This window comes from Vombatus ursinus, unplaced genomic scaffold, assembly GCF_900497805.2.
Source record: "Vombatus ursinus unplaced genomic scaffold, bare-nosed wombat genome assembly UNPS02014779.1, whole genome shotgun sequence".
NCBI classification, from domain to species: domain Eukaryota; kingdom Metazoa; phylum Chordata; class Mammalia; order Diprotodontia; family Vombatidae; genus Vombatus; species Vombatus ursinus.
In genome coordinates, this window is record NW_020954557.1 from 48,416,095 (window position 1) to 48,441,041 (window position 24,947).

The 24,947-nt window shown below is 38.7% G+C and overlaps 1 protein-coding gene across 2 annotated transcripts in view; it reads right to left on the reverse strand.

Moving 5' to 3' along the window:
- Positions 1–24,947, reverse strand: part of CERS6 (ceramide synthase 6) — a 292,186-nt gene continuing 267,239 nt past the window's right edge. The window contains exons 9-11 of one of the 2 annotated variants that reach the window (XM_027866034.1): positions 4,984–5,140; positions 4,364–4,387; positions 1–1,664 (exon numbers count right to left, since the gene is read on the reverse strand). In XM_027866034.1, coding sequence (XP_027721835.1) covers positions 1,509–1,664; positions 4,364–4,387; positions 4,984–5,140 — 337 coding nt within the window. In that variant the 3' untranslated portion in view covers positions 1–1,508. The remainder of the gene's footprint in view (positions 1,665–4,363; positions 4,388–4,983; positions 5,141–24,947) is intronic. The other variant, XM_027866035.1, reaches the window with a different exon arrangement.

Genomic DNA, 24,947 nt, shown 5'->3' on the forward strand with positions numbered 1-24,947 from the left:
CTTTCTTTCTTTCTTTCTTTCTTTTTGCACACATATAACACAGTCAGAAAGGAGGTTTAAGAAAGTCTGTTGCCCAGAAATCTCTCACTGCTGATCCAGTCACTGGTGGGGAGAACAATTTTCCAAGAGAAAGTTAATATTTCCAATAGGAATAGTGCCCTATAGAAACTTTGCTAGGAACTAAACAAGTCTACACCAAGGGATTTTGAGCATCAAGCTGACAGTAGCTTGGTTTGTGGAATAGCCAAATCATTCTGGTTTTTGGATGAGGAAGGTCAAATATTCTTTTCCTTCTGATTTTGTCAGGCATAACTATTAAATATGCCACATTCACATGTAAACACACACACACACACACGCCCAGGTCAAATACTATAGGAGTTTTAAAAGCTGGATGCAATAAAGTGCTCAACACTAGGGAGAACTCTTCAAAGGCTCTAAAAATTGACTTTTCTGTTTGAGCAAGACTTTCAGCTCGCTTTCTTCCATGACAAGGCAGACTACTACAGCAATTATAGGGAGAGCAGCGAAGCCTGGCTGAAACCTTTCTGCGCATGCATGCAATAATGACTAATCTCTGAGCTGGTGGACTCTGCTTTCATTCTTTCCAGCTCACAGAGACAAATTCTCAATATTAAATGTGAATTCTCCATTTTCAACTATGGACCTGAGCAAATGTTTCTCAGATGAATCAGAAGCAATGCAAGATGCTATATCCTGCTGGGGTTAAGCTTACAAGGCAAAACTAATCTGCAACTAGGAATTTACCATAGCCATTGACATAAATATATCATGGGTATGCACACAAGTAATGGAGCCTATTCTAATGCAATTAACTACCAATTTAGTGTTAAAACAATGCTAAAATAATATCCTATAAAAACCACTGTTTAATTTGAACTGCTAATTGATCACATTAGAGAGACTACTTACAAAGCTAATTCAGCCTGTTTAAACTTTACATTGGGAGAACAGCCACTGTGAAGTGATCAGCAATGTCAAAACCAGCACTATAACGCAAAGGAGGCAGACACATCTGGAGCTGAGCTGTTATCCGCAAAGCTGTCTTTAGCTTACTATAAGTGACAATTCAAGCTGACAAATACTTAACGGTGGACTAAGCTACAGCAACAAGAAGGGATAGAAGAGATAGGAGCATCTCTTTCTTTCATAAAGAATTTGCAGAGTAAAAGGAGTGAGGCAGTTCCCTTTTGTCCACAGATTTACAAACAAATACAAAAAATAAATAATATTCAAAGACATTACATATGAAAATACTGTTCCCATTTGGGTCAATAACATACACATACAGCATGCCTACATATAGAGAATGGAAAGTCTTCTTTATTCACAGACAGGAAATATGGCAGTGCACTATCAGAATGCTTTGATAATTCTAATTTTTGTTTCTGATGCTGAGATATAGGAAAGGGACCGCATTCACAACTTAGTTAAATACTTCCAGTAGCAAAGAGTTCACTTTGTTCAGGTCTTGTGGTTTAGAGTAGTTAGTGTTCCTCTGCACACGGACCACCTGTGAGGTACCCATTTGTGCCACTGGTCCCATTGGTGTTGGTGGTGGGGTTGTGTGGGTTCTTTGCAGGAAGCACTGAATCTTCCTCATCTGAGCTGGATTCAATATCACTTCGGTCATCCTTGGACACCTGCAGAATGCCCAGAATACAATCAGCTCATGGGAAGTCACCTCTGTTGGGATCATGCCAAGAAGCTCATGCAGTCATACAATATTGAAATAGATACAAACACTGTGAAACAGCTCCATCAGACTAAATGACCCCTAAGTCTCCCTCTTGTTCTGTTAGGCTATGACTCTAAGAATCATTTCATTTTCTCATATGAGGAGAAGGCAGAGAAATATAGTGGATAGTACACTGGACTTGAAGTCAGAAAGGCAAGTTCAAATCCTGCCTCAGATGTTTGTTGGCTTTGTGATCCTGGGAAGCCACTTAACCTCTTGGGGCCTCAGTTTCCCTATCTGTAAAATGAGAGGGTTGGGTTAGATAGACTCCAATGTCTTTTCCAGTTCTAAATCTATGATCCAATGATGAGATAGTACAGCTAGATGGAAAAACTTGCAGTAGGATTGCAAGAGAATTATAGGAATCAGCTGTTAAAATAATGGCACTCAAGTTTAGGTGTCTCACTCAGTCATTTAAAATATAATTCATCAACAGCCTTACCAGACCAAATCCACCAGCTTGGGACTGACAGATTTTAAAAAGGGGAATCTATGAAATAAAGGGATAAGATAATTGGCCAGACAATATTTGACTGGACTGGCCTATATTGTTCTCTAAAGACTAGGACTCTCATACTGGCAGGTCTTACTATGACTTCTTAAAAAGTTTGAATTTGATTTTTATAATTCTAGAAATAGAAGCCATGGATGAAATAACAGAGTCCAGAGAGATATACTGAGGTATGCTAATCTTTTAATATATTTGTTTATTTCACTTAGGTCTTGGTTAGTAAAACATTCTTATGATCCTAATATGCATACAAATTATAGGTCTGAAATGGGTAGATGGAATGTTCAAGCTAGTTAAGGAAGAAATGGTACAGCTGCATTTTAAAGAAATCTTGACTCCAGGAAAAATGGGGTCTGAAACTTTAGTAATCATGGATTACAATAAGACATAAGCAGATCTAGGCATATTCTGTGGAGTTCAATTTTTTCACAAGAGGCATTTTTAAAAGTTATTTAAGTCTGGGGGTAGGGGGCACAACTCTAAGAAAAGACTTAAAATCCCATGGCTAGAATCCCATCCTTATATACTCTCTTATACCTAGGTGCTTAAGAATGCTTAACCTTATTAGTAGAGTCAGCTGATCCTGAATAAATAAAGTTTGGGAAATAACCTAGACCCTGTAACTCTTTTCTAGTGCGGGGGTTGGGGGAGGAAGAGGTAGTGGTCTGCTGCCTTGAAAATATTCCTACTAGCTTGGCACAATGTAAATCTGTCTAACCTTGTTCATTACTTCTAATGCCATCTATTCAAAACTGAAGCTTACCCATTTATAGTAACTACACTGTAACCTCTCTATGATACTATTTGATATACAGCTCATCCATAATGGCCCCCCAAATCTAGAAGGTTTAGTTCTTCAAATACCTAAAGGATGTCATCAGTTTATTTTACCTGTAAGATAAAATATGGCATAGGTCCCTAGCATATTAAAATTAGGTTTTAGGATATGTTTTTACCCCCATTTATCATACATGCTACTACAAACAAAAAGAATCTACATTTGCAGGCTTGAGGAGTTTGGGCTAAATTATATTAAGAAAAATCTATATAAATGCTACCTTCAGAGAACAAAGTAATATAGGACACCAGATTCACTTCTTTCCTCTGGGAAACACAAATCTGTAAGTCATGCTTGAGAAGAAATCTTAATGCCACAGATGAGCTAGGAATAGCAGCTAAGATGCTCTCAAGCATGATATCTATAGTGAGACTAATGCCCTTCTCTTCATAAAATGGGAGAAAAAAACAAAGATGTAGACAAGTAAGGATGAAAGTAATCCAACTGGTGTTGTCCTAGAACTTTTAGTTCACACAACTGTCTGAGTTATTATTTTTTTCCTTCTAAATGAGGCCTTTAAACAAAAGTAAAGCCATTTTGGATAATGGAATTGAAAATTTCCAACCTTTAGGTTTAATGCATACATTTAACCTTTACAAAGGAGCTGGTCATCTGTTTTCATAGCAAAGTTAGATGGCTGATTTTAATCTTCCCTGGAGAAAACTTCAGCACTATGTTATCCCTAAATAATAACGCTGAAGAGGCTGGAGAGGTATAACACTGGATGGCAGGCAGAGAATCCACAGAAGATCTGGCATTGGGTCTCAGAAATCCTGTCTCCTAATCTTATGCTTGGTCCTAAGTACTGTGTTCTGTCATTCTCCCCTGAAGAATGAGTAACTTCATGATCTAAAGCCTAGCATTTTCTACTTTATCCTTGTCAGTTTGCCAAAAGGTTTAAGGTAGATGGAACACATTCTTCTACATCCTGTGGTTTCACCCACATCTTAAGGATCAAAACCCATAGAGGAAGATCAGATAGAGGAGCAAGCAATATAGGAACTATTCTGAAGAAATGTTGACTTATGTTTATCCAAGGGATGGAAAACTGAACACCTCCACACTAGGTTAGATTGCAGGCAGTGGTGTGTAAGGGCATGAAGTGGATGTTATTCATGAGCAAGTCTGAGTTGCAGCATTCAGTTAATTCAATCACGTTAGAAACATATGCATGGAGAATTTTTTTTCTTTAAAGCCCCCTCTAACAGGTTATGGTCACCCAGTATAAGTACAGATAGAGGTCTAAGAAACTTACATGCAAAGGATTCCATTTCCCAGCCTTCCAGGATGGCAGGAGGAAGAGAACAGACAAGTAAAAAAAAAAAGTCACAGAGGATGTTTCAGAGAAATCACTTGTCAAATACAGATAGATGACTAAGGATTAGAATCAGAGAAGACTTCAGGGAAATCAGCCTCATGAGTCTACTGTGAATAATAGAGATCCAATTTGTTTCTACTGAAATTCAGTTGGAAGATAATGCTTTCCTAGTATCACTTTTAAGAAAAAAGAAGTATTCAAAATGGAGAAAGAACAGCATTCAACTAATGCTCTTCTCATAAAGAGAAAAATGTAAATATATTCTCTTCTCAATGAGAGAGAAAAAGCATATAAACAACATGCTATCATTAAATCTAAAACTGTAAATGGAGAACATTTACATGTGAACATCAGTGAAGCAATGCTAATGCTTTCCACCATAAGTGAACACTAAATAAAATAGTAGGAAAGCGCAGCCTTAAATTGACTAAAGTTTACATTAAGTACTAAGGAACAACTGTTTTGATAAAACATACAACAATAAAAGAAGTTATTACAGGATTGGAAGAAAAAAATAAATGCCATTTTCCCCAGAAAAACGGTTGATGTTGCCTTACCTTGCCCTTGGAAATAGCTTTGCAAGCTATCTTTATAATCAAGTAAGACCAGAAGCAATTCAGGACTTGAATTAGCAACAGTAGCAAGTTGAAAACCCACCAGGATGGGTATGGTCCAACAATTTCCCAGCTTTCAAACAATGTTGTATTTAATACCCTAGAGAAAGGAAGAAGGAAATAGTTATCAAACACAGTCCAGGTAACTTTGATATCACTGGTGCTCTTGACACAATTTAGAGTATCCTGCATCCAGGAGATATCCTCCAATCACTGAGTCCCTAGAGCACTGCCTTTCTAAGTATGGCCCACAGATCACTACAAGACTGTGGGGTTCCTTCAGGTAGCCCAAAATCCAGCTGCTTAAAAGTATCAATGTTTGGGGGCAGCTAGGTGGCGCAGCGGAATAGAGCACCGGGCCTGAAGTCAGGAGGACCTGAGTTCAAATACCGCCTCAGACCAAACACTTGACACTCACTAGCTGTGTGACCCTGGGCAAGTCACTTAGCCCCAACTGCCTAAAAAAAAAAAAAGTATCAATGTTTGCACTGTAACATTATCCATACTTTTGTTTTTGGCATGAATAATTAAATTATATTATTGTTCACTAGTATCTCATCAAGGGCAACATGGCACAGTTCCCAGTGGGTGTTCAAGTGAGACAGCAGAAACTGGGTTCAAGTTCTGACACATCTTAGCTATGTGACCAGGGGCAAGTCACTTGGTCTATTAGTGGCTAGGGCAATTCTCTCAGACAAGTTGTGGACAAGCTGTTGATCCGGGTTGTTGAAAAGGAGCTCACCAATGAAATCACATCAGCAAAATCTCATTGATAAAATCATAGGCTCAGACCAAAATCATTTTCATTATACACAAGATTATTCTCGTTACTTCTGGACCATTTTCTGTGGTTTCAAGTAAAGGCAGCATAGTGGTATGGAAGGAATACTTGGTTAGAGTCAGGAGAATTGGATTCTAGTTCCAATTCTTGACAGTAACTAGCAACCTCCAGCAAGTAATGACCTGTCTGAGCTTCAGTTTCTTCAATTATGAAATGATGGAGTTGGACTAGATAATCATAGTCTTAGCTCTGAGCTAGGACCCCAGAGGACAATGAGCCAGCCTTCTCCTGTTACACATCAAGAAACACGAGACCTGGGGAGGTTAAGTGATTTGTCTAATGCACACGGGTAGTGTCGGGGCAGGATTTGAACCCAGGGCCTCTGATCTCAGTGTCAATGTTCTTTTTTGACGTCCTTTCCAACTCTATGATTCTATAGTTCTTAGTTGGTACATTAGGCGGCCTAAGGGTCTCTTGCTCTATTAAAAGAGGTCTGTATAAGGAAAAAAACTTGAGCACAACTGCATGAGAGGCGGCTCAAATTGAACTGTCTTTGTTTTGAAGATGGAGTAAAGGGAGGGAAGAATGAAGAGGAGTAAGAGGAGCAGAAAGGTTTTTCCCCCTTCCTCATTTCCCTCAGCTCCAGTAATCAGCTAAAGTTTGGGTTATTTGTTATAATACACATTTATTTTTTGAACATTTTTTTTTCTGGAGGTGTAGATCATATTCCCTGTGTCCTGCTGGGTTGTTTCTAAAGATGTGCACATAGGCCAGTAACTAACCCCACTACTGCCCATAAACCTGTCTTGCGGTCACACCGAAGAAATGGTCTTATCATCAATTACTCTTTCTCCGGGTAGTAACAGGGGCAAACCAGGCTTGTGTGATGAGCACAGCAGAGCATACTGAAAGCCCCAATAATTTCCTTCCTCATTGATTGTCTCAGAGCCCCGTGCTTATTTTGAATTTCATAGGGGATTTGGATTTTTTTTTCATTTAACAGAAAAGAAAGTTCTACAGAAACAGGAGTTCTGGCTGGACAATACTGTTCATTACAAAAGAGGCTTCATTAGATAACAATACTAGCACATGCCATGGGAATGATAGGGGTACTAGATATGCCCTGTTACACTATTCACACTAATGTGGAGTTAGAACATCTGCCAAGACAAAGGGCTCATACTAAGTTCTGAAATGCTGCATCAGAATTCAATAGCTATGTTATAGCACGCTAGAGTCAAGTGGCTGGCTACCTCCTGATACACTTGGGAAAATATAAGGACACCAAAGGAGGTATCTCAGTGAAAGGCTAGGCATGAAAAATAACCACAAAATACTGCGAATTTAGATTGAGAGAAATATCACACCATTATATGGTCTCAGAAAAACCAAAGAACTCTAGAAATGAGGGAAGAAACCAAAATGGAGATCACTAAAGAGTACACCATTGTTTTGTCACTATATTGACCATTTATAATAGATGTCAAGTGAACCTTTTTTGCTCCTTTTCTAGTGGGTTGAAAAGGCACTGATTTGTCTCTGGAAAAATTAATAAGACTCAATAAACATGTATTAAGTACCTACTATGTGCAATGCATGTACCATGTGCAATATTATATCAAAGTTCTTCAGTCCTTTTCAGGAAATTGTCAAGCAAGTAAGACATACAAGAATAAGAAATAAGTAATAATTGAACTAGAGAGATTACCTTATTTGAAAATTTGTGTTCAACACACATTTTAAAAAAAATTAAAATAAACAGGCATTTATTTCTTGGGCACCTGCTGAGTGTGTGTGTATGTCAGACATAATGCTAGGCACTGGGAATAAAATGCAATAAATGAAAATCCTTAATTTCAAGGAACTCACATTTAAATGATGCACATGACAAGGATGCATATCACTATATACAAAATACACACACACACACACAAAATACAAACCAACACAAAGCAGTTAAATACCAAGTAGTTTGAAGAGGAAGGCATTAACAGTCAGGAATCAGGAAAAGCTTCAAATAGAAAAGGGTGCTTGAACTTTATCTTGAAGGAAGAGAGGCATTTTATGAGGCAAAGGCAAAGACAGGAAGGCAGTGAATTCGGGCATGTGGGGCCATCAAGTCAACAACCATTTCTTTCTTTCTTTTTTTTTTTTTTTCAACAAGCATTTCTTAAGCTCCTACTGTGTCCCAGGAACTATTCTTAGCAATAGAGATACAAAGTAATTAAAAAAAACAATCCTTGTTCTCCAGGGCCTCAAAGTCTAATGGGGAAGACAATATGCAAAACAACTACATACAAACAAGATTTAAACAGGATAAGTTGAAGGTGCCCTAAGAAGGATGGCACTAGGTTTTAGGGGGCTCAGCAAAGGCTTTTCATTGAAGCTGAGACTTTAGCCCAGGAACCTAGAAGGCATTGATGAGGATGGGGAGGATTCCAGGCATGGGAGACAGCCTGTGAAAACGCCCAGAGCTGAGAGATGGAATGTCTTTTGTGAGAAAGCAGGGAGGTCAGTGTTCCTGGATGTCAGAGTACATGGAAGGGAGTAAAGTCTAGGAAGGCTAAGTTGGTACAAATGGGCCAGGTACAGGTGGGCTTTAAAAGCCAAAAACAAGATTTTATGTTTGGTCCTAGAGGTAATAGGGAGATACAGGACTCTGTCCTGGGCCATCTCCTATACTATTTCACCTGCTCTTACTGGCTTCCATGGATTCAGTGATCTCCATGCGGATGATTCGCAATCTACTCATCTAGTGCTAATCTTTCTGCTGACCTCCAGTCTAACATCTCCAATTGGACACCTTGAACTGGATGTCCTATAGACATTTTAAACTCATTATGTCTAAAACTGAACTCATTGTCTTTCCCCCTGAATCCTGCCCTCTTCCTAAATTCCCTATTACTGTTGAGGATACCTCTATCCTCCCAGTCCCCTAGGCTCACACTGTCATCTTCACCTTGCTACTTTCTCTCACTCCTCAAACCTAATCTGTTGCCAAGGACTGCTGATTCTACCTTTGTAACATTTTTCATAATATATCCCCTTCTCTCCTCTGTCACTGTTACCAGCCTGGTGAAGGCCCCTATGATGTTACACCTGGGCTATTACAATAGCCTGCTGGTTGATCTTCTCACCAGAAGTCCTTCCCTATCCCAGTCCATCCTCCTCCCAGCTGCCAAAATAATCTTCCTAAAGTGGAGGTCTGACCACGTCACCTCCCTATTCAAACTCCAGTGGCTCCCTATTGCTTCCAAGAACAAATTCTCTATTTGATGTTCAAAGCTCTTCACAACCTGCACCCACTTCCACCTTTCCATTCTTTTTATATCTAACACCACCTCTCTTACCCCATCCACTCTGAGATCCAGTGACACTGGTCTTCTTGCTATTTCTCATACAAGACACTCCATCTCTTGATTGTCAGCATATTGCTTGGCTGACCCCCATGCCTGTAATGGTCTCCTCCTGGCTTTCTTCAAGTCTCAGCTAAAATCCCACTTTCTGCAACAGAGTCTTTCTTGGGTCTCCCTTAAATCTAATGCCTTTCCTCCACTGGTTATCTCTAATTTATTCTGTATCTTGTTTGTAAATAATTGTTTGCATATTGTCTACCTATTAGACTCTGAGTTCCTTGAGAGCCAGGGCTGTTTTCTGATTTTCTCTGTACCCCCAGGGTTTTAGCACAGTGCTTGGCATACAGGAGGCACTTAATCAATGTTTATTGACTGAATGACCCTTAGAGTTTATTGAATTGGGGGGAGAAGGATGTGACATGGTTAGATCTGCAATGTAGAAAGCTCAATTAACAGCTCGGTGAGGGATGGGTGGGAGTGAGGAGATACTTGAGGTGGGGAGACCAACCAGTAGGTTGGTATACTCTTGGTATAAAGTGATAAAGACTTGCACCAGGCTCACAGCAATACCAGAGGAGAGAAGGGGTCATATTTGAGAGATACTATGAAGATAGCAGGAGCAGCTAGGTAGCTCAGTGCATAGAGTGCTGGGCCTGGAGTCAGAAAGACTCCTCTTCCTGAGTTCAAATATGGCCTTACTTACTAGCTGCATGACCTTGGGCAAGTCTACTTAATCCTATTTGCCTCAGTTTCCCCATCTGTCAAATGAGCTGGAGAAGGAAACTGCAAACCACTCCAGTATCTTTGCCCAGAAAACCCCAAAATGGGGTTACAGAGAGTTGGACACAACTGAACAACAATGAAGATAGTATCAACAGGACTTAGATTGAGGTGGGGGTGGGGAGTAGGGGGGAGACTGGTGTCAAGGATGAAGCCTAATTCTGGGTGACTAGGAGAGAGGTTGGGGGTAGGGGGAAGTTGGGAGGAAAGAAGAGTTCAGTTTTAGACAAGTTGAGTTTAAGGTGTCTATGGGATATCTAGTTCGAGATTTCAAATAGGCCGTTGGAGATGAAAGACTAGGGCTGGACAAATAGATTTGAGAATCATCTGCATAGAGATAATTAATCCATGGGACAATTAGTACAAGGGCATAGAGAATGACAGACATCACAGTATAAACACTGGCCAAATGATAACATCCTGATAGAAGAGGTGGAGAGATATGTAGAATTAGAGAGTGCCACTATATAGTATAGTATCATTTTTTTCTTTTAATTAGCAGCATCTAACCACTAGATGGGAGATTTGGCACACTTAAAATAAAATATTTCATTCTATCTGCCTTCTGCACCATGCTGTTGGTGTGGGTCTCACAGCCTGACCCAGTGTTGCAGAGTAATTCTGATTGGACCTTGTCTTCTGAGACTAAGGCACTGGATTTGACAGGTCTTATGTATTCCATTATACAAATTCTTTCATCAAATGAATGAGCTAGCCATTTTTTCCCCCTAAGTTTCATCCAATATGCATGGCTGTAATTAAAAGTAGTAGGAGCTATAAATGTACATCGAAAAGAAGAAAAGATTTAATTATTATTCATTTTGGAGTATAAAGAATCCCTGGCAATCATTAGTCACTGAATTCTAATAACTGAACCTAGGAGAGTAATTTTAATAGGCTGTTACAAAATGTGAAAGACTCTATTTGGACTATATCTTATAACTCTCCTATGGTTCCTTCTTACTTTTTAATGATCCCTTATGCTAAATTGGATTATCTCATAAATATTACACAAGGTAAGGTGAAAAATGGATACATTCAGGAAGGAGGGAGAGGTTTATGACCTGTTTTATAAGCAACAGAATAGAAAAGACAGATGAGCCTTACTTTAATAAGACCCTTATAGACTTGAGGAGTTATGAGGTTTGGGATTCCCCCATGTGAATTACAGCATCCTATGCTCTATCTACATCCTGTGGTCTATTTCAAACCTCAAATTATAGGATTTCTGTAGTCACTATGTTCAGCAAAGCTCTAACTACTTACTTACTTGACAGTTTTCCAACTAAAATTTTTAATGAACATTAGACATCACACTGGTCTTTTTGGATCATATTTCTCGTAGTAAGTTCTTATATATCTTACATATTCTCCAAACTTAATAGCTGGTCTCATAGCATAATGATGTCTGAAACATTAACGATGACAGAGAGAACAAGAAATGTGTGGGTTTTTAAAAAATTCCTGAAGCAATCTCATTATACAAATGAGTCATGTGGTTAAACACTGAAGATAAGGAAGGGATCTATCACCAAAAAAGAACTTGTCAAGGCTTAGTTTTTTCGATTTATCTGTATAAAACCATGCTAATGGCTACTAGATCATCAGGCATGAAAAAAGAAAAGTAATATTCTTTTTCCAGGTGCCACATAAAATGAGTGTCTTCATCTTGAGAAGATCTGCCTAATGACAGTAGGCTTTCTTTGGAGGGGGAAGGGGGAGGGTGCCAAGGTCACTCAGGGTCATAAATAGGATCATAAACTTCTGCTTGAGATGAGTAAAAAAAAAATTTAGGGCCTTTCATGAGGAATATGAGTCAACATGGATGGTGATTTACCTTAAAACTAGGGTACTCTCTAAAAGCCAACTCAGAACTCTGGCTCAATACGAGAGCCAAATGAAGCCTTAAAATGTGTCATTTTCTACCTTAGCACATGCATATTATGTACACTACCACACCAGCAAAACGCTGGCTTTCCTTAAAGATAATCAGCAACCTACCAACATGCCTTTCTTAGCCCAAAGGAGGCTTTAGATATAAATGCATTTCAAATCTACTTCACAAAACAGCAGCTGTAATCAAAATGCTGGCATTCTAAACCCACACTTAAGAGAAAAAAAGGGAGGGAATAGTTTACCAAAGCAAAGCACTGTACTGAGTTTCCAGGGTTTCCTATGACAATGAATAGCCTGGGCCTGAAGTAATATCTGCCTGACAGTTTCCACCTATTTTACACTATTCAGGCTTTATTTCCCCCCAGATATGTCCTTTTCTAAAACATTTGTTTCAAAGACACACATAGCTCAGAATTCTGACTTTTGGGGTTTGTCAGCATGTTTGTCAGCTCTTAGTCTGACAGTTTAAAGCAAGGTTTCTTAAATTGTGATCCATGAACTCTAAGAAAAAATTTTTTATGATTATATTTCAATATAATTAGTTTTTTTTTGTAATCCTGTGTTTTATTTAAGGTATTAAAAAGCATTATTCTGAGAAAGGGTCCATAGACTTTGGACTTCAAAAAGGGTCCACGAAAATGGGTTAAGAACACGATTTACAGAACATCGTACATGAAAACAGCAATACTGCAGTGATGATCAAATATGAAAGACTTAGCTACTCTGATCAAGACAATCATTGAAGACAATTCCAAAGGATTCATGATGAAAAATGCCATCTACTTCCAGGGAGAGAACCAAAACTCTGAGTGCAGATTGAAGTATACTAGTTTCCCACTTTATTTTTTCTTCCTCCCCCCTTTTTTGCAACACGGCTAATATGGAAATATATTTTACATGTCTTCACATTTATAATTGATATCATATTGTTTGCCTTCTCAATGGGAGGAGGCGAGGCCAGAGGGAGACAGAGAATTTGGACATCAAAATTTAAAGAAAGAATATTTAAAATATATAAAAAATTTTAAAAAGAAATACCTGTATAGGGTGCAAAATGGTTTGCATGGTTATCTTATATAACTTAGCTTTAATCTCATTCATGAAAAAAGACTGTAACAGTAACAGATGAGAAATTTCCTAATTGACACTAAGAAAGATTAAATGAATTGCCCAGGGTCACACAGATAGTAAGGATCTAAGGCAGTACTTGAACAAGTCTTCCTGATTCTAAGCCCAGCACTGTGCGCCACCTAGCTGTCCATGTCAAGGTCTCCTTGATAGTGATGCCCCATGTTTGCAGCTCAAACTGCTTTCCTAGGTTGCTGACATCTTGCCTGACCCTTGCTTCAATCAAATACCTTGCTCTTTGGGATTTATGTGTTCCTGGTCCCTTCCTACCTGCTTGGTTTTAGCCCCACTGCCTTAATCTGACTTAGGATACTTATATGTGTCCTGACTTCAGATCAGTCCTGGCTCCATTTTGGATTCTGGGCCCTGGTTCTTCTTCCTGGGTCCTGCCCTGTTTCTATAAGTCTCAGCTTCCTCTCTCTCTCCATACTCTTCTATACCCTCCTCCATGGTCCAGACACAGAAAATGAAAACCTGACTATCCATGTGACAGAACAGATACAGAAGAAGGATTCTATTTTGCACTATGTCTCTTGGGGAAATGAAAGAGCTTATCTATTCACCTGCCTCTTTGGGAGTATGCTTAATCTTTGGCTTCCTGCTTCTGGAGTAGGTTGGTGCCATTTATATTTTCCCAGTAGAACCTTAAGTGGAAACTTCTGTGTGAGAAAGGTTCTCATTAAGCACAGACTCAGGCCAAAGGAGTTTGTTGTGATGGCGGCTAAATGACCATTCTATTGATTATAGCTGACAGGAGTGATGTAATCTGCACAGTTGATAGATAAATGAGGCTCTGCCTCTGCTCCTGGAGATGGAACTAAGGGCATGCTACCATCTTTATGCCTATAGACCATTATTTATGTTTTAAAATGAAAGACAGAATGCAACCAGAAAGGAATGGAAAAAAGCATCAGCAAAACACATCACTTACTAGCCTGCAGAGGACTCACAAACTACAAAGGTTTGAGTATTCATGAGACCTAAAAATCTCTGTCTCTTTCTGTGAAGCACATATCTCTGCCAATTCCAAAGTAAATTTAGAAAATTGGGACACCTCCCTCACCCAAGTCTACCCCTTTCCTTTGGGCAGCAATACTCATATCATCCTGGAAAGATGACTGTCCACTTCATAAAAATCACTAGACAAGACTTTAATGCTGTCCTGCCTTGGGGAGAATCTTCTCACTGCTGAATATAACTCTGCCAGCATGTTTCTTCCTTTGCTCAAAGGAGCATGAAGAGAGGTAGTGTTGATTTATGATTCTTGTATGAGTCTGGATGTCAGTAATTCAAGAGTTTTAACTCTAGCACCATCTTTACCAGACTGTCTCCACCTGCCTTTAGGGAAAGCCACCCAGCCTCTCAGTTTGTCACCTGCCTCGGCTGCAAGGAGGAGATAATGATGCATCCCTAGCTGAGAGGTGGTTTGAAGATAATGAAGGCTATGTGAATGCCAGTGCTATACAAAAGCCCAAAAGAAAAGGTTCACAGCTATATATGGGACGGTCCAGTTGGAAGGGTCTATTCTTTTTTTTATTTTTTACCTAAGATTTTATTAAAATTTTTTATTTTACATTATCACAGGGAAAACTGTATCCTGCTTCCTTCTCCTCTTAAAGAATCATCTCATATAAACATATGGTATTTTCAGACAAAAAAAAAAAGAAAAATCAGCACAACTGATCAACATGTTGAAAAAATCTGAAAACATGCATTGTACAACACTTCCCATTTCCACGAAGGGGTGGTACGGGGGTATCCTCTCTTTATTCATGGCATGCTTGAGCTTTATTGCATTCATTTTTGATATTTGTGTGTGTGGCTATTCTTTCCATTTACTTTGTTTTAGTCATTGTGTATACTCTTTTCTTGGCTCTGCTTAACTTCATCTTGCCTTAATTCCTATAGATCTTTCCATGCTTCTCTGTATTCATCACATCGTTATTTCTTACAGCATAGTAGTATTGCATTACAATCATGGACCACAATTTATTTAGCTATTCCTCAATCAATGAACATCTACTTTGGTTCCAATTCTCTGCTCTCACAAAAGTGCTGCTATAAAGATTTTGGTGAATATGGGGACTTTCTTCCTGTCAATGGCTTCCTTTGGGTATAAGTCCAGTAATGAAGTCTCTAGGTCAAAGGGTGGGAACATTTTAGTCACTTTATTTGCATAATTCCAAATTACTTTCTAAGATGGTTATGTCATTTCACAGCTCCTCCAACAATAAATTAGTGTGCTTATCATCCTACAATCCATCCAACATTTACTATTTCCATTTTTTTTGTCATCTTTGCCAATTTGCAGGGTATGAGGTGGAATTTCAGGGTTGTTTTGATTTGTATTTCTCTTATTATTAGTGATCTGGAGCGTTCTTTCATGTGGTTGTGAATACTTTGCAATTCTTCTGAAAAATGTTCACACCTTCTGACCACCAATTTATTAGGGAATGGATACTTTTCTGATTCTTAAGGACAGCAGAAACCCTTTGAGGATTTTGGGTTTGAGGGACAGGATGGATCCTATGTCACGGATTAGCTTATATTATTTCAAGCTTCTATCATCTGTAGCTCTGTTTGAGGGAATGCAATTTGACTTACAAAATTTCCAAATATATCATCATCAGCTATGTTATCATGAGATTGACTGTACTAATCCTCAACAACTATAACAGCTACACTTCCATTTCTGTTTTGATTCAAATATGCACAGAACTCAAATTTCAATTTTACTTTAGAAAAAATTCATCAGAGATTTTACTTGTTAAAAGAATAAACAATTTGCTATGAAATTGACTTTCAATCATGGCAAAATGGAACATACTTACCTTTACCACCATTTACATTTTTCAAAAGATCTTCAACATCAGATAGCTATTACAACTTACTGAACAATCTTTCCTTCTTTCTACCTTTGTTTTTGCAAGTCTTTTTACAACAGTATTTAGTGCAGGGATTATACAGCACTTTTTTTGTGCCATAGGCCCCTTTGGCAGTCTGATGGAACTCATGGACCCCCTTCTTAGGATAATGTTTTTAAATTTACAAAATACATTCATAGGATTACAAAGGAAAACCAATTTATTGAAATAGAGTTATCAAAATATGTAAATAAGAGAAGTACATGGACCCCCAGTGAAGAACTCCTGATTTAGTGTCTTCCTGCATGTTTACCAAACTTTCTTATCTCCTATTGTTTATTGCAGAAATATACAAATCACTGTACCAGAGATTTAAGCTAGAAGGTACCTTATAAGTAGTCCTTATATATATTTATATAACTCCCTTATATGTAGTCCAACCCCCTCATTTTGTAGATGAGGAAACTGAGAGTGAGAGATGTTAAGTGATTTACCCAACTTCACCCAGTGGCAAGGATAGAGTTCAAATGAAGGTCCTCTGACTCCAAATCCAGGACTCTTTTCCACACTTGTAAAAACATTTTTCTTTTGTATAATTGTCTATATTTGCATATATATACATATATGTCTACATATACATATGTGTTGTATACATACTAATTACCTGCTTTCTTTACACTATTTTACATCTTTCCATATTTCTTTAGGGGCAGCTAGGTGGTGCAGTGGACAGAGCACTGGACCTGGAGTCTTCCTAACTCATCTTCTTAAGTTCAAATCCAGCCTCAGACACTTACTAGGTGTGTGACTCTGGGCAAGTCAACCCAGTTTGCCTAAGTTTCTTCATTTTACGGAAATGGCAAACCCTTCCAGTATCTTTGCCAAGAAAACCCTGAATGGAGTCATGGAGAGTCAGACATGATTGAAAATGACTGAACAATAATATTTCTTTAAATTCTTCATATTTGGCACTCTTAATTGCATTATATAAATGTTTAAGCTAACTGGTTATTTGAAGTCATAACCCATATCCCCTCTGCAACCTTTAACATTGTTGATCTCTCTGGCCACTTTTGGATATTATCTCCTCCCTTAGTTTCAGAGGCACCACAGTCTCCTGGTTCTCCTCTTACCTCTCCAGCCAATCTTTGTTTCCTCTCATTCCCTTCTTAGCCCTAACGAATGCTGGTAACAGCCCAAGACTGTCCTTGGCCCTCTTCTTTTCTCTTTAGGTTCTCTCTCTGGGCAATATCATTCACTCCCAAGGACTCAACTACCACATCTGTGCTGGTGAATCCCATACCTATATCTTCCTCTGAACTTCAGACTCATGACTCCAGCTGCCTACAGGACAACTCCAGCTAGATGTTCCCGCAGCACCTCAAATTTAGCATGTCTCAGGCTAAATCCGTTCACTATCTCCCCCTTAAACCTACGCCTTCTCCTAACATTATTATTTCTGCCAGTGGCACCACTGTTCACCTGGCCTTCCATGTTTCTAACTTTGTAGTTGACTTCGATTTTTTCTTTCTCAACTAATTAGTTAGCAGCTGAAATTCTGGAAATATTGCTGCCCTCCACCCTGCCTACCAAGATCTTTGTAATATCTCTGAATCCATCCCCTCCTTCTCTAATCTCCCAGAAACTACTCTAGTATAGGCTCTCATTTTGATTTCCCTAAACTGATAGTGTTAGACTTAATTAGCAACAGAGCCACTGATCTGTACATGAGGATCCAGGCAGGTCACATATTGATTTAGTTTTAAAATGTAATATTATCTATACTTTATTGTATTTTTTATTAAATATTTCTCAATTACATTCTAATCTGGTTTGGGTCTCACTCAGGAGTGTTGTGGGCTGTATATATGACTGTTCCTACCTAGACTCTTTATAAAATTTCCTATTTCACTTTCTCTTTTCTACAGCCCACCCCTTATTGCCAGAATCTTCTCTCTGGTATATAGGTCTCATCATGTCAGTTGTCTACCCACCCCCTCACCCCAAGGCAATCAGGATTAAGTGACTTGCCCAGGGTCACACAGCTACTCAGGTGTTTGAGTATATGAGGCTGGATTTGAACTCAGGTCCTCCTGACTCCAGGGCTAATGCTCTATCCACTATACCACCTATCCTCCCCCAGCTCCCTTTTAGAAAGCCTTGTTGCACCCAAATACGACTCAAAATTATTCACCTACTATTCAAGGTCCTATAGAAACTCACACTGTCCTACATTTCCAGCACAACTTAACTCCCCTCCAACCATATACTCAGGCTCCCAAACATGCACTGCACCACGGGCCTTTGTGTGCTTTTGTTTAGGCTGTACCCTATAGTTGGAATGTCTTTCCCTTCCCCATCTTTAGCTGCCAAATTCTGACCTATTCTTTGTAGTGGGAACACTAGCTCCTTCAGGAAACCTTCTCAGATCTCTTCAAATGGCAACAACCTTGCCCTCCAATTACACACATCACTTTGCTTTCTAAATATTGAATATACTTATCAGTATATTATCAGCTCTCGGTGTAGTTTCTATGCAATTCAACAGATATTTTATTAAACACCTACTGGATCTAAGAGCTGGTGCTAGGTACTGGGGTACAAAGGCAAGCTAAGGATAGGAAACACAACATATTAGTGGGTAATTAAACCCAAGGAAGTGAAAGAAGGTAGAAAGCACTAAGAATTAAGAACCAGGGGAAGGATTAGAGAAGGCTTTCCAGAGAAGTTGGAACCTGAATAGACCTTTGAAGAAAAACAAGGAGAGATGGGGTGCCAAGTTCAGGGAACAGCTAGCAGTCTACCTGGATTTGATGTTCACTGAGTGGAGTTATATGAACTAAGTCAGAAAACGTAGCTTGAAGTCATAATGTGCAGGCCTTTGAATGCCAGACTGAGGAGAGTATATTTTTCCTGAGGCAATAAATAGGAAGCCACTGACACGTTTTGAACAGGGAGGGTGACATAGTCAGTCTTGTGCCTTAGGAAGATCATTTTACCAGCTCTGTGAAGGATAGATTAGAGGAAAAAGAGCCTGGAATTTCCAATAGGTAGATTCATTAATCTTTTAATCAAGCAATCAATACACATTAATTAATCACCTACTATGTGCCAGGCACTATGCTAAGGATATAAAAGTGCTGAGGACACAAAAAGAGGCAAAACACAGTCCCTGCCTTCAAGGAGTTTACAATCTAACGGAGACAACATACAAGCAATGATATACAAAGCAAGCTATATCCAAAATAAATGGGAAATAATTAACAGAGGGAAGGCACTGGGATTAAAAAGGGGAAGACTTCCAGTAAATGAAGGGATTTTAGCTGGGACTTAGAGGAAGCCAGAGAAGTCAACAGGTAGACACAAGAAGGGCAAGCATTTTCGGTATTGGGGACAGTGAGAGAAAATGCCCAAAGTCGAGAGATAGAGTATTTTTGTTGTGGAACAGATATAACTGACAAAACCTGTTTGGATTGCAGGGATGAAGGAGATGGGAAAAAAATCAATGATAACGCCAAGTTTTTGAAATTGGGTCATTGAGAATATGCTGGTACCCACAACAGAAATAGGTTAGTTTGGAGGAGGGGCAGGTTGATGGGAGCCAATCTACATTGGCAGAGTTTCCTCAACCAAAGTTCTTACACTGATGAAATCATAGATCAAAAACAAAATGTTTCCCATTATATAGAAATAATGTGCATTATTATTTCAGCTCAAAATGTTTCAGAATGGGAAATTTCAGGCTGGATAAAATATAAAATTTGGGCCAGGTATTCTTTGAGGCTGTACAAACCCAGGTTCACTATAGCTGCCATCCACCTACATCCATTCCTACGCCTTTGGTCAAATTTTAGGAGTTGATATCTGCCTACATTCTTCCTTATGTAATTGAGAATCACACCCTGTAGTCTAAAAGAGACGACAATCATGCTTAGTAAGGAGATGATAGTCTAGTCCTGTATTTTCTTTCTTATAACTCCTGGTCAGACGAGCAAAGCTGACAGATTTCGGCAACAAGAGTTTGCTGCCTTCTAAATCACTCAGTTCTTGTTTTGACCTATATAATATATGAATTGCATCCTTCATTCAATCACACAATTGGACATGTGTGTGAACCTGGGTTGGGAGCACATTAAAGAATAGCTGATCCCATTTTGTTCCCAGCAGTCTATGTCAGATAAAATGGATATTCTTTTTTTTTTTTTAGGCAGTTGGGGTTAAGTGACTTGCCCAGGGTCACGCAGCTAGTAAGTGTCAAGTGTTTGGTCTGAGGCCAAATTTGAACTCAGGGACTCCTGAATTCAGGGCCAGTGCTCTATCCACTGCGCCACCTAGCTGCCCCAACAATGGATATTCTTAAAGTTTCCTCTCCAAAAGTATATCTAGTCATCCTGCCTTATTTACACTAAACAAAAGAAACTACCTTTTAAAATAAGAAATGTGTCTCCTCTTAAAAAAAAAAAAAAGAATAGAAACTCTCCTCCTTCAGAAACAGCTGTAATTTTACTACCTGGCAACTATTAAACCCAGGAAGGCAGAAATGGTCTAGAAAATTGTGAAGAGAGAGAATAGGGGAATAAGTGTCATCTTAATGCCAAGATAAAGAATCTGAATGCTGGATAAACCATTTTTGTTGTTGTTCAGTCATTTTTCAACTCTTTGTGACCCCATTTGGAATTTTTTCTTGGCAAAGATATTGGAGTGGTTTGCCATTTCCTTCTCCAACTCATTTTCCAGATGAAGAAACTGAAGCACATAGGGTTAAGTGACTTGCCCAGGGTCACAGTAAGTATCTGTGACTGGATTTGAATTCAGGTCTTCCTGACTCCAGCCCTTACATTCTATATCTGTATTCTACACTGTATCACCTAACTGCTCTGGATAAACCGTAGGAAGTCTCTTTTCCATCTTTCATGATCAGAAAAACTGAAAGTGCTCTTATTTTCAACTATAAGCTATAGAAATTAGTACAACTGAGTAGCATCTCTATGAAATGAGATTAGTCCAAATGAGGTGGTACTCTATTATCCAACAATACTATTTGTACTTTTGTTAACAGGTAGATGGTATAGTGGATAGAGCACTGGGACTAGAGTCAGGAAGATTTGAGTTTGAATCTGGCCTCAGATTGTGTGACTCTGGGCAAGTCACCTGAATGCTATCTGCCTTAGTTTCCTCATCTGTAAAATGGGGATAATAATATCTCCCTGCTTAATAAACCCCAATAGATCTTTATTTAAGCCTTTAGAATAAACAAAAAATTCCTGTTTTTACCATTTATAGCACTTCACAAACTGGCTCCAACCTACTTTACTACCTTATTATACTTTATTCTCTTTATGTATCCTACTGACCTAACAAAGAAGCCTTCTTGTTGTTGATAAAATGCCAAGAGTAAGGAATAACATGTCTTTGTATTCTCAACACCTGGCACACATAATAGCTGCTTAATAAATGTCTATTGTTTTATTGATTCTAAATTATCTATCTCAAGAGTTATTTATTTATCTCTTTTTGCTACAGAATCACCCTTGCTTTGAAAGAGTGAACATTTGGGGGAGGAGGGGATAGGAGATTTGAGGGGATAAAGGCTAATGGATAATGATCCCCATCTTCACTGTCTAGCCACAACCCATATAACATCTATTGCATGTTCATACACTCATGAAACATGTATAACATCTATTTTTACTACACAGAACATACTACATAGTTTACTACATAGTTGTGGGCCACATGTTAACTTAGAAAGCCACAAAGTAATGTCATCTATGTTTTATTGTATTTTTATTTATTTTGTTAAATATTTACCAATTATATTTTAATTTGGTTCCCAGCCACACACAAACTGGACACCTCTAAATTGTAAAACAGAGGAAACAAAGTTGCAGTGAGTTTTGAAACAGTTAGAAAGGTAGCTTTGGGATACTGAAAGTTGTTAAGACAACTGTAGTTGAAAACAGCAGTGAATTTGCCTAACCATTATTTCCAGAAAGCTATGTCAAGGCACCAAATACCTAAGTATATTACATGCCCAACATTTCTAGGCACTATGGGGGGAGAGGGTGACAAAAAAAAAAGTTTGTGAGGGATTTGCAATCACTTTGGGAGGCATCAAAAGAATGGGACAGACTGTGATTACTATGGGAAGTTAGTTAAAGCTTTAATCTGCTTGGAGAGCCCTTGCTGATTTTAGCAGAGCGGGATGGATTTCTAAGAAGCTGCCCTTGAGGACCCTCCAAGCTCCAAATTGGCATCTCAGACAGATGTTGCTCTTTTCATATTCATGGATTCCCATTCTGGATTGGGAGGCAATCCATTATTGCTTTTTTTCCCCCAGAGTGGACAATCCAGCTGTTTCCCTCCTTCAGCTCAGGCTGCCTCAAAACAGGGGTGAGGGAGGGTGGGAAAGGCTGAAGATCAAAGTCAGTAATGAAATGTCAGAGAACCAGGCCACGTGGATTCCTAGAAGAGAAAGCCCCACAGAATAAACTAAATGCTCCCGGACAGGAACAGGTATTAAAGAGAGACCAGGAGAGGTGGGGAGAGGGCTTTGGGGCTGTTTGGTTCATAGGTCCTCGTTCTGGAACACTTGTCTTCCCAGGTGATCCACGAAAACAGAAACCTTGTCTCATCCAGAAGAAATGAAACACACTTATGCAAGCACAGTACCTTTTGTCAACGAAAAAGCTACTTGTTGGCTGACATCTGCAGCTGTTCCTGTTACAGCTCCAGAGTGATCTGAATGACACTAGTCAAGGTACTGTGAAACCTGTCTGGCATTATTTCTCTTGTGTTACTGCATGTTTCATGACTACATGAAAAATTAAAAGTGGTCTGTGGTACAGTAGAGAGTTATTATTTATGGTCAAATCTGCCACCACCCCTTCTACTGATCTGCCGACTTCTACATCAGCAGGTTCTCAGACCTGTTTTATTTCCTGGAAAACAATTCTTTGTCTATACTTGAAGTTTCCACTTTCTCTCTTCTGCCTCTCTCCAACACCAATCTGATTCCCTGTCTTTCTCTCAAGACCTTTTAAGTCTGAAAAGTACAGCTTGTTTCACCAGAAGCTAAATCACTAGTAAAATAAAGTATTTTTTTCTCTCCAAAATAATATATATCTCTAGATGCCTCTACATTTCAATCCCAATTTTGATAGAACTTACACTATTAGAGTGTTATTGATTTTTTAACCATTTAGCTAGATTATTAAGGTAGTAATCATTATTTATATAACATTTAGTTTTTCCAAAGTGGTGTATATGTGCATAAAATATATTGCAGATTGCATACATTTATTATATATATTATATTGCAAATTGCAGGGGCTATTTATTAAAGTCTCAGGCTGTACAAAGAGTCATGGACATTTTAACAGAGCATGAAGGCACATTCAGTCTATACACATACATACATATACACCTACATATGCATATATATGTGTGTATATATATATAGTTTATTTTCCCAACAATCTTGTGAGGTAGGTGAGGACAGATATTGATATCCTCATTTCACATATTTAAAAAAGAAAGACTGAGTGACTTGTATGATATCACCCAGTTTGAGATGAGAATCCAAATCTTCTCTAGCCCTATGCCTCTTTATATAGAATATTACACTACTCTTAATATATTTCTGGATGCTTTAAAATTATATGGATATTTCATAATAGACCTAAAGGAATCCAAATGTTCCTTGTGGAAGTAATGATATCTCAAAAAAAGAAAAGTGTAACTTTTGAGTATTTCTTCAAATATCTGGCCACTCATCTATTTCATCTGTACTAAAGAGGAAAATAGCGCAACTCACCATATATGAATACAACTGTGCCTAATACCAGTCATTGTATAGTAGTGGATGTAAAAATCAATCCATGTTCTTTAAGGTATTTATCGTGTGTCCAGGATTACTAAACATTGAGGGGCATTTTTAAAAAAAGAAAAAAAAAAGATCATGAGGTCATTAAGTTCAACCCCTTTGTTTTGCAGATGAGGAAAATTGAGCCCTAGGGAGGTTAGATGACTTAAATGAAGAGATACAAGTGGTAAACATTAGAGGTAGCATTTGAACCCTGGTCCTCTGATTCCACAGACAGCACTTTTTTGGGGGGGAGCTAGGCAATGGGGTTAAGTGACTTGCCCAGGGTCACACAGCTAGTAAGTGTCAAGTGTCTGAGGCCGGATTTGAACTCAGGTCCTCCTGACTCCAGGGCCAGTTTTCTATCCACTGCACCACCTAGCTGCCCCAGACAGCACTTTTTCCACTGCAATTTATCATATGGTTGGTGAAACAACTAAAGAATATAAAGAAACATGTCCCAGATTGCAGTCAATGTGTGTTCTCCTGATGATGACTGGGTAGCATGAGCTGAGGCACATTGTGTCAACAGAGATCTCAACTACTGAACTAAAATAATATAACAGACAGGAAATTATTTCTGTATAATGTACTGTGAAAAGTACTTTGCCAATTATGTTGTCTGTTGTATTGAGTTCTATTTGGTTTATCTATTCAAACCCTTTTTTTTCCCAATGCACAGTCACTGCCCAAGAACAGAATATTTTCAGTGACCAGTGTGAATACTAATATTTCTATTCTTGTTGATGGAATTACTGTTGGCACAAGGTCATCCTTTCACAGTTTAAATCATAGTGGATTTTTTTTTTAAATATGCTGAATGGATACTATAAGGCAGTTGTATCAATACTAACCTTAACTCCTTTGATTTCCTTCCACAACAGTGAAAAAAAAAATGCCTGTGACTTTAGTCAATGATAGGAAGGGAAGCCGGTCAAGTTGAATCCTTTGCAACAAATCTGCAGGTCTTTAAAGAATTCATTTCAAACTGCACCCATGCCACAGAGATCAGGGTATGTGTCGCAACACATTTTGGTTTAGGGCTGACACGCTTATGAACAAGTTAGCAAGAAAGCATTCACAAAATACCCCTGGCATTAGGAAACACTAGTAAAAATGAATCCAAGCAGGGCAATTTGATTCACTACTGCACATACTGGCAAGGAGGGCAGGGAGGAACCTCAGCAGATTGAATTGCATGTGTTCCTTCTCCTTCAGGCAAGACTACACTTGTGCAA